The 10,959-nt window shown below is 46.5% G+C and overlaps 1 gene segment (V, D, J or C); it reads right to left on the bottom strand.

Moving 5' to 3' along the window:
• Positions 1–276: 276 nt before the first annotated feature.
• Positions 277–8,574, bottom strand: LOC144480150 (Ig heavy chain V region 3-like). The segment is given in 3 exon segments: positions 277–305; positions 5,515–5,573; positions 8,228–8,574. Coding segments are annotated over 3 exon segments (435 nt in total).
• Between the last annotated feature and the right edge of the window lie 2,385 nt (positions 8,575–10,959).

Raw genomic sequence — 10,959 nt, 5'->3', positions numbered from 1 at the left:
GTTTAAATGTCTTCCTCTCCCTCTCTCATTCCGTATTTATTCATTTCATTCTCTCTATATCTTTTCTGATTCCACCCGATGTCTCTTCATTAAACGCTTGGTCCGTGGGATCATTGATGTATTCCAGTTCCCAATCTCAAAGGCCTGATTTTAACGGTAGCTCCTCACGCTACTTACCCGCCAGCAAGAACAAGACCGATATGGAGAGCCAGCGCCAAACCGGCATGGCGCAGGACAGAAGGTCTGGGAGCAGTGAGTGCAGAACGAATTACTTTATCACAGACAGGAGCTGTGATGTTGCCCGTCTGCAAGACACGAACAAATGACATGTTATTATCTCCGAGAGGCAGCCCGCCCTTCAACCCGGAGTGACAGCCCCGCCCTTCAGTCCCGGAGTAACAGCCTCGCCCTTCAACCCCGGAAATGACAGCCCCGCCCTTCAACCACGGGTTGACATATACACACCACTCCTCCCATTTTGTCACCAGCGGTCCTCCATCTGTGACTGCCTGACGCCCCCGCCCCCCACCTCCCGCCCCCCCCCCCGCCCCCCAATATCTTACTCTTAGTCAAGCCCCCTTCCGTGTCGGCGAAATCTCCTGTCGCATTTTTTCTGGATTGAGTCTCCCCGTCAGGCAATGATCATCCCTCTCTCACCTCCTTTGAAATTACCAGAATGATGGATGCCCTTATCTGGAGTCAACCAAGAAACAAGGGTTTCATTTTGGGGAAAGTAGCAAATGTTGCTGAATATGATACGTGGATTCATGGATTAATCCCGTCGCTTGCATCCTGAAAAGACCTGATACAAATACATTATGTTCTGTGATGATAGAGTCCGATGCAGGTGACAATAACATCAAAATCTGAATACGGCTGACAACAGCAAATACAAAAATGTCATAACCAGCATGCCGAGCTCTCTCTCTCTCTCTCTCTGTATTTCCCTCTCTGTGTATCTCTCTCTCAATCTCTTTCTCTCCCTCTCTCTCGAGCTGCATCTTTAGCTGCATCACTCCCCGTGTATCCCTCTATGTGTACCCCTCTATTTATTTATTTCTCTCTTTTTCTCTCTCTCTCTGTATCTGTCTCTGCATCTCTCGCTACATGTATCTCGCTCCCTCTGTATCTCTCCATGTATCTCTCCCTGTATCTCTCCCTGTATCTGTGTGTGCGTGTGTTTATCTCTCTCTGCGTCTCTCTCCCTATTTCTCGTTTTGTAGTTATCTCCCTGTATCTCTCTTTGTATCTCTCTCCTTGTATATCTGCATTGTCCGGGGAAATTGGCATTGTATATCTGCAATGTCCAATAGGGTAAGCCACGAGGAGCAGATCGCCTCCACGGAGACAGGCTCAGGGGTCCGGAAGAGAAAGAAGGGGTTCAGGAGAGCGATAGCTGTGCGGTCGCAATGGTTAGAGGCACGGACAGGCGGTTCTGTGGGAGTGAATGAGAATCCAGGATGGTAGTCTGCCTCCCTGGTGCCGGGGTACTGGATGTCTCCGAGAGGGTAGGAAGCATATTTAACAAGGAAGGTAGTCAAACGGATGTGATTATACACATTGGTGAAAATGATGTAGGTAGGAAGAGCAGGGGGGTCATACGAGAGAAATTCAGGGAGTTGGGTGCTCGGCTAAAAAGTAAGGCCCCCAGGGTAGCAATCTCTGGACTGCTCCCGGTGTCTAGTGCAAGTGAGGCTCGGAACAGGGAGATTCTACAGTTGAACGCGTGGCTAAAGGACTGGTGCAAGAGGGAGGGTTTTAAATTCATAGATAACTGGGAAATTTTCATGTCAGGATGGCAACTGTACAGAAAGGATGGGTTACACCTTAACTGGAAGGGAGCAAATATCCTGGCTGGGAGTTTTGCTAGAGTGTTTCGGCAGGATTTAAACTAGTGTGGCAGGGGGGTGGGGAACAAAACAGTAGGTCAGTAAATACTGGGGTTGAGCTGGGGGCCAGGGCAAGGCTAGCTAAGAAGAGGAGCACTCTGGAGGAGGATGACCTGAGTGGGCCTGGAGGTCTGGAGTGCATCTGCTTCAATGCGAGGAGCGTAACGTGTAAAACAGACGAACTTCGGGCCTTAATGCTTATGCGGAATTTGGATGTGGTTGCGGTGACGGAAACATGGTTAAAAGAAGGACAGGACTGGCAGCTGATTATTCCGGGGTATAAGTGTTTTAGGCGAGAGAGAGGAGGGGCTAAAAAAGGTGGGGGAGTAGCGATATTAGTTAAGGAGCATATTACCGCGGTGCAGAGGGTAGACAACTTAGAGGGGTCATGTACTGAGTCGCTGTGGGTGGAACTCAGAAACAGGAAGGGTGCAGTCACTATGCTGGGGGTGTACTACAGACCACCCAACAGCCCACGGGAAGTGGAGGAAAGGATATGTCAGGAGATTCTGGATAGGTGCAGAAAATATAGGGTTGTTGTAGTGGGGGACTTTAATTTCCCTGGCACAGACTGGAAAGTGCTTAGAGCTGGGGGTCCGGACGGGGAGGAATTTGTAAAATGCGTACTGGAAGATCCTTTGGAACAGTATGTAGATAGCCCCACTAGAGAGGGGGCTATACTGGACCTAGTTCTGGGAAATGAGCCCGGTCAGGTCGTCAAAGTTTCGGTCGGGGAACATGTGGCAAATAGTGACCACAACTCTGTTAACTTTACGATAGTAATGGACAAGGATGAGTGCTGTCCTACGGGCAGGGTGCTAAATTGGGGGAAGGCTAACTATAGCCGGATTAGGCAGGAATTGGTGGATGTTGATTGGGAGAGGATGTTCGAGGCTACGTCCGCGTCCGGCATGTGGGAGTCTTTTAAGGAACTATTGATAAGGCTGCAGGATAGTCGTGTGCATGTAAAAAGGAAAGATAGGAAAGGTAGGATTCAAGAGCCGTGGATAACCAGGGAAATTGAGGATCTGATTAAAATGAAAAGGGAGGCGTACGTTAAGTCCAGGCAACTGAAAACAGATGGAGCTCTGGAGGAATACAGAGAGAGTAGGAAAGAACTCAAACGGGGAGTTAGAAGGGCAAAAAGAGGTCACGAGATGTTCTTGGCAGGCAGGATTAAGGAGAATCTTAAGGCATTCTATTCATATGTCAGGAACAAAAGAGATGTCAGGGAGAAAATCGGACCTCTCAGGGACAAAGGAGGGGATTAGGCTTAGAACCCAAGGGAATAGGGGAGATCTTAAATGAATACTTTGCATCGGTATTCACGAAGGAGAGGGGCGTGTTAACCGGGAGTGTCTCGGAGGGAGGTGTTGACCCGTTAGAGAAAATCTCCATTACAAGAGAGGAAGTGTTAGGTTTTTTAGGGAACATTAAAACTGACAAAGCCCCAGGGCCTGATGTCATCTATCCTCGACTGCTCAGGGAGACGAGAGATAAAATTGCTGGGCATCTGACGGAAATCCTTGTCGCTTCTTTGGACACGGGTGAGGTCCCTGAGGATTGGAGGATGGCGAATGTGGTCCCGTTGTTTAAGAAGGGTAGCAGGGATAACCCAGGAAATTATAGGCCGGTGAGCTTGGCGTCTGTGGTAGGGAAGTTGTTGGAGAGGATTCTTAGAGATAGGATGTATGTGCATTTAGAACGGAACAATCTCATTAGTGACAGACAGCATGGTTTTGTAAGAGGGAGGTCGTGCCTTACAAATTTGGTGGAGTTTTTTGAGGAAGTGACAAAAACGGTTGATGAAGGAAGGGCCGTGGATGTCGTCTATATGGATTTCAGTAAGGCATTTGACAAAGTCCCACATGGCAGGTTGGTTAAGAAGGTTAAGGCTCATGGGATACAAGGAGAAGTGGCTAGATGGGTGGAGAACTGGCTTGGCCATAGGAGACAGAGGGTAGTGGTCGAAGGGTCTTTTTCTGGCTGGAGGTCTGTGACCAGTGGTGTTCCGCAGGGCTCTGTACTGGGGCCTCTGCTATTTGTGACATACATAAATTATTTGGAAGAAGGTGTGTCTGGTGTAATCAGCAAGTTTGCAGATGACACGAAGATGGCTCGACTTGCGGATAGCGAAGAGCATTGTCGGGCAATACAGCAGGATATAGATAGTCTGGAAAATTGGGTGGAGAGGTGGCAGATGGAGTTTAATCCGGATGAATGCGAAGTGATGCATTTTGGAAGAAATAATGTAGGGAGGAATTATACAATAAATGGCAGAGTCATCAGGAGTATAGAAACACAGAGGGACCTAGGTGTGCAAGTCCACAAATCCTTGAAGTTGGCAACACAGGTGGAGAAGGTGGTGAAGAAGGCAAATGGTATGCTTGCCTTTATAGGATGGGGTATAGAGTATAAAAGCTGGAGTCTGATGATGCAGCTGTATAGAACGCTGGTTAGGCCACATTTGGAGTACTGCGTCCAGTTCTGGTCGCCGCACTACCAGAAGGACGTGGAGGCGTTAGAGAGAGTGCAGAGAAGGTTTACCAGGATGTTGCCTGGTATGGAGGGTCTTGGCTATGAGGAGAGATTGGGTAAACTGGGGTTGTTCTCCCTGGAAAGACGGAGAATGAGGGGAGATCAGTAGAGGTGTACAAGATTATGAAGGGTATAGATAGGGTGAACAGTGGGAAGCTTTTTCCCAGGTCGGAGGTGACGATCACGAGGGGTCACGGACTCAAGGTGAGAGGGGCGAAGTATAACTCAGATATCAGAGGGACATTTTTTACACAGAGGGTGGTGGGGGCCTGGAATGCGCTGCCAAGTAGGGTGGTGGAGGCAGGCACGCTGACATCGTTTAAGACTTACCTGGATAGTCACATGAGCAGCCTGGGAATGGAGGGATACAAACGATTGGTCTTGTTGGACCAAGGAGCGGCACAGGCTTGGAGGGCCGATGGGCCTGTTTCGTGTGCTGTACTGTTCTTTGTTCTTTGTTTATATATCTCCCGTGTCTCTCTCCGTGTCCCCTCTATTTTTTTTCTCTCTGTATCTCTTTCTTGCTGTGTGTGTGTGTCCTTATATATATCTCTCTCTCTCTTTGCAACTCTCACTGTGTCTCTCTACCCGTACCCCTCTTAGTGCATCTCCCTCTCTTTTTCTCTCTCTCGTTCTATCTTTCTCGTTCTCTATTTCTCTCTCTCTCTCTTACCAACCCATGAGAATGAGGTCCAGTTACAGTTTCAAGAATGAGAATAACACATTTGTAATGTTAAAGGTGCTAAGGGAAGGGGACCGAGACGGGGGAAAAAAGTTAAGTTTGAGATCCGTCATGATGTAACTGAATGGTAGAAAGTAATGGGTGGACCACGGAAAGGGCTGTTCCTAATGATGTGCAATAGGCTCCAGGAATATGAATGGTTTAGAACCAGTTCCAATGTAATAAGTTGGAGAGCGGGATACTCCTACTTAACGCCTGTGTTCTGGGTGGTATCCTCTTGCTGTGCAACAGCATTGAAGGGGCTGAATGACCTCCCACGATGGCTGAGCCATAGAGGTCACAAAGAATCCATTCTGACGAATGAGCGAGGGAAAAGTGAATTACCCTCATCCCTTCACTGCTCACCTGGCTCGAGGGATTGAATGAACCCCTGGTTCATGCGGTAGTAACTCGTTGCAAAGCGCCTAGAAGCACATGGAGGCGAGATTTTAAAAGTACTTCAACAGATTATCTTCCCCAAATAACATCAGCGAAGCAAATGGGTTCATTAGGAAGGAATGACCGCTCCGAACGTCTGGTTTTCAATTCCATAATTAAGCAACCGATTTATGTTGAACTAATGTGATTCAGAGTTTTAAGGGTGATGGAAGCAAGGCGTGGGAAACGGTTGGGATACACAATTACCCATGATCTCACTGACTGGAGAGCTAGTTCGGACGGTGTCTAAATGGCCTCTTCCTGTTGCTGACGCCGAGACCCGAGGCAGTCTCCTATTCTGTGTAATATGATTGAGGGGAGCGATTGGCCCGATTATATTCCTGTTTAACGGGCACAAGGGGCTCTGCTTCTGTTACCGGCTCGAGGTGCTAAATGGGCGTCCCCTTGTTCGTGTGCAAATATATTGAGGGGCCGAATGGCCTCCCGTTCCTGTGTTCAGATTAAACTGTCATGTTCTACATCATGGCCCTGAAGCGCCCTCTGCTGTATGTAATCTGAAAGGAAAAAGAGTCGGTGCATAAATTGTCGCGTATTCTTTTTTTTCGTTCTTGGTGGCTTTGGTAACTTTGTTGCTTTTTATCTTATTTTTCTGTTCACCAGTATTTTCTAGGGAGTCTGAACCATTCACCCCTGACTGTACCTAACGAGCTCCCCAGGTCAACTATCAGGTTTCATTTAGCAGTTTCTAGAAAAAGCGTCGTGGTCTTTCTGGCCTTCTTGATAAATATGCAAACTCAGTTCCGGCATCACCCCTGTGCATGCCCCTGCATACATGATTCAATGTTCTAAAGCTGAAAGGTTTTTTTTCTAACCACACTGGCCTTCTTGAAAACGAGAACTGGAGAGGGTGCAGAGGATCTTCGCCAGGATGCTGCCTGGGATGGAACATTTCAGTAATGAAGAGAGGTTGGGTAGACTTGTGGTGTTTTCGTTGGAGCAGAAAAGATAGAGGGACGACCTGATGGAGGTGTACAAGATTATGAGAGACATGGACAGTATGGATATGGAGCAACTGTTCCCCTTAGTTGAAGGGTCAGTCACGAGGTTAAGCTGAGGGCAGGAGGTTAGGGGGGATGTGAGGGAATACTTTCTTTTTTACCTGGAGGGTGCTGACAGTCTGGAATGCGCTGTCTGGGAGGGTGTTCGAGGCAGGTTGTCTCACACCCTTTAAAAGTACCTGCATAAGCACTTGGCACGCCATAACATTCAGAGCTATGAGCCAAATGCTGGTAGGTGGGATTAGGTGGGATATTAGGTGTTTCTGTTGTGTCGGTGCAGACCCGATGAGCGAAGGGCCTTTTCTGCACAGTATGTATCTATGATTCTATGAAAAAGCACTTTCATCTGGCAGTGAGAGATTTTATCTGGATCAGGTCTTTCCTGCCACACTTAGGAATCTTCTTAACCTGGCTCATGTTGTGAGTCAATGTAAGGGCAGCAGGTGCAGTAATGCACGACCGGATATTCTGCCAGTTCCAATGAAGTCCAGGCCACTCCACCGTTGTGCAGTAATCCTGTGCACCGTCCCCTCCAGATTCGGGGTTTGCGCGGTTCAAACTATGGGTGGTTTCCCGATGTTGTTGTACAATTACAAGGTAAACATACTCGCACTAGCATCACTGCCTCGTGAGTGGTAGTCTTGCGGGGTAGTCTGGGTTTATGCGCTCTTTGCATCGATCATCAGTGTCTGAAAAAATACGGCCGAATAACATGAGGTATTTTCCAATGGGCAGAACGCATCTCACTCGGATAGCCGGAAGTATTCATTTTTGCGCTGAGGCCATTTGACGGATCCTTGCTCGTTGGTGTCATACGAACAAGGTAATTGACTCGGTAAAGCCCCCCCCCTCCCCCCCCCCCTGCCCCCAGCCCCCTCGGAACCACAAAGAAACAGGGATTAGGCTGGACTGTTTTCCGATTGCTCAAGCACGCGTGTTTCCGTCACTTCTGCCGTTCTGAAACGTCAAAAAAAGCAAATTCACTCTGTGTCTTGATTCTACACAAACAGATCTATCTATACAGATGAGCAATCATAAAATATACATCTCCACATGTGCTCGTGAGTGTAATTATCAAACCCTTAATATGTCCAAAACGCTCGTGCTCCCAAAAATGAACCTGAGTGAATACTTTATATTGAATCTGTATTTTTTCTTTTTATGTTTGCAAGTCTGTCGCACACCTCAATAATCCCGTTTAGTTGCAAAGAACAGTGATTGCGACAAAAGTTTAACATTCTCAGCAAGGACAATACAACCCAGTCGCGGTCTTGCAGAGGAATCTGAGAAAGGTTTTCGGGCTTTCAGGAGATAAATAGATTAAGGGAACGCACAAGATTTTATCACCAGGAGAACTCACGCTACTGTAGCTAACTCCGCCAGATATTTCTTTCTTTGATGTTCTTTTTTTTTCCTCTACATGGATGTCCCCATTTTCTTGCTCACTTTAATCCCCCATTTTCTGGATCGATAGAAACTAATTCCTTTTTTTTCCCATGATAAACCTGTTTCAAAGCCAAAACGAGCAGAAGTTCAATCGCAGCGAAGGGTTTGGGCGGGTCAACGAACCCGATGTGACTTGACGGAAGTTTTTGTTCGGGCCTCTGTTTAGTGTATGTTACTGTGCACCATCACGAGCGGCGCAGTAGTACTCCGCCGAGTCGACAAGATTAACGGTTAGGAGCTTGAGTGTAGACATCTTATTCTTCATTGTTTTTGTGATTTCAAATCCACTTTGGAAGCCCTCTTGATATTGAGGTTCGTTGTCGCTGAACCTAGTCCCGATCAGCGTGAAACCTTGTCCGGGAATTTGGCGATACCAGAGCATGTTCGTATGCGTAGTGTCATTCTGATAACAATTTAACTCGGCCTTGTGTCCCACTTCCACTGTGATCGAAGCCGGCCACTGATGTATCACATCCGCCAGCTGACCTTCTGAATAAAAGCAGGCGACAGTTTCAATAATCATGTGCTTTTGACAACGTTCACTCTCCTTTCAAATTGTTGGGGTGAATAACCGATTTTAAAACGGGCATCAGCAACGTGCAAATCTTTCAATGTACGCAGCCTGGATAAGTATCCCATTCCGATACATCTGGCACTATCAGCAAGCCAAAAGCGGAAGAATGAATAACCGTGTAAAAGCGCAACCCAATTCTGGAGGGTTAAGTTAAATTGTGAATATCTACATCAACAAATGTTATAGCAACTAAAATATCTAGCGCCTTTTGAGAAGAATATGTGCTGACTATATTAAAGTGCCGTGGTTAGATATTGTTCCCTATACATATGCCATTATCATACCGGGACATGAAAGGATGGCGTTTACCAAGTCGTTTTACCATCTGAAATGGGAGAATGACATTTTGAATCAGTCAAGGTAACTTACTTGCGGCCAGAGGTAGAAGAGCAAATATAACCAAATTGAGATGCATCGTTGAGGGCAATCCGAGGGTATTATGTTTTCTCTGAAGGTTGAGAGTGCAAGTCACCAGGATTTAACGTCAGGGCCGGAAGTTGCCTCAGCAAATAGAAATATTCTACATGCCTGGTGCCCATCTGATTAACTCAGGCCAATCATTACCTTTTCTAACCTTTGGTATTCTTTTTCTTTATTTGAAGAGTGATCATATGGAACATTGTAACGCTTTGTGCAAGATCCCAAAAGTAGCATTTCGGCTGGAGAGAGATAATTTGCTGTTAGCGATTATGTCTGAGGGATATCTGAGTTTTGACGTCCAGGCGAGCTCCTAACTCTTATTCTCAATATTGTTCCAGAGGAATCCTATGTCCAACTGAGAGTGTGGACAGAACAGAGTTTTAATTATCTCCTCAGGAATATCTCTCCAACTATGCAGCGCTCCCTCAATATTACATTGGTGTATCAGAGTGAATTATCCACTTAAACCACGACTTTATTTGATCAGTCAACATGGAATTATACCAAGGATAAAAGGCATCAGATAACAGGGTGGAGAGATGAACTTTGGTTGTTAAATTAAATGTCTAGGAGGTTAGATGTATATTTAACAGAATGGTACTCCTGCTGAGAAGCATTGATGCTGTGGAGACACTGCTGATACAAAGATCCTCCTGCTTAGAGCGCAGCAGGATAATATAATCATTCAGCAGGTGCGCGACAGAAATTCGAGCGATTTTAACCGCAACCCAGAGGATCGTCAGAAAGTGGCTAATCCAGATACAGCATCAACGGTTGAAGTAAGTAATTGAGTTATTTGAGGAGAATCTGTTTAAAGTGGAATGCTATTACGGCACAATTAGGAGCCGGGTGCACATTCGATAAGAAGTTTTTATTTCAATGGATTGACAGTACGTTTCAATTCGAAAATAAACACCGGGATATTGCAATAGAGCATGGGTTGATAATGATTCTATATGAAAGACCAAATCAGATGGCCATCAGTATGCCATTTATTGAAACCGAGAGGAAATTCAGAGACAATCGCAATGCCCATGATGCCAAGCATACCGCGTGGGTTCATTCAGGGGAGAAAGTAAGAGCATTCAATGGAACGAAATCGATGGATTCCAGATCGGGGTAGCTGAAGAGCGCTGGAAGGAGGCCGCTGTGAAATACTGAAATATTATCTAAACATCCTCAAGGAACTGCTGGTGAACAGCCTTCTGGAATATAATAGAGTTCATCCAAGGTCATTTCAAAACCCGGATAATGGTCAACTGCTTTACTGTGGATTAAGTGTGGGAGGAACCATTTGATAATGGTTTGATTTGATTTGATTTATTATTGTCACATGTATCGCGCTATACAGACAAAGCATCCCGTTCATAGAGAAGGAAAGGTGTGCAGAATGTAGTGCTGCAGCCAAAGCTCGGGTGTAGTGAAAGATCAGCTTAATATCAGATAGGGATATTCAAAAGTCTGGTGGCAGCTGGGAAGAAGCTGTTTTTGAGTCGGTTGGGGCGTGACTTCAGACTTCGTATATTTTTCTATACGGAAGAAGGTAGAAGAGAATACGTCTGGGGGGGGGGGGGGGGGGGGGCGTGGGGTCCTTGATTATGTCGGCTGCTTTTCCGAGGCAGCGGAAGGTGTAGGCAGAGTTAATGGATGGGAGGCTGGTTTGCATGATGACTGGGCCTCGTTCACGTCCGTTTGTCCTTTCATGCGGCCTTGGGCAGAGCAGCAGCCACACCAAGCTGTGATGCAACCAGAAAGAATGATTTTTATGGTGTGTCTGCAAAGGTTGTTGGGAGAATTGGTGGCACACTTCCATCGAGCAAAGTGATCGGTGAATGCAATTTATTTTACGGCAGTCTGTCACAGTTTCATAGTTAAGCAATTATCGACATCATAATGCCATTGAAAAATGCTATT

Source organism: Mustelus asterias, chromosome 28 (genome assembly GCF_964213995.1).
Source record: "Mustelus asterias chromosome 28, sMusAst1.hap1.1, whole genome shotgun sequence".
Classification (NCBI taxonomy): domain Eukaryota; kingdom Metazoa; phylum Chordata; class Chondrichthyes; order Carcharhiniformes; family Triakidae; genus Mustelus; species Mustelus asterias.
Note: the sequence above shows the minus strand (reverse complement) of the source record. Positions and strands in the feature narration are given on the sequence as shown.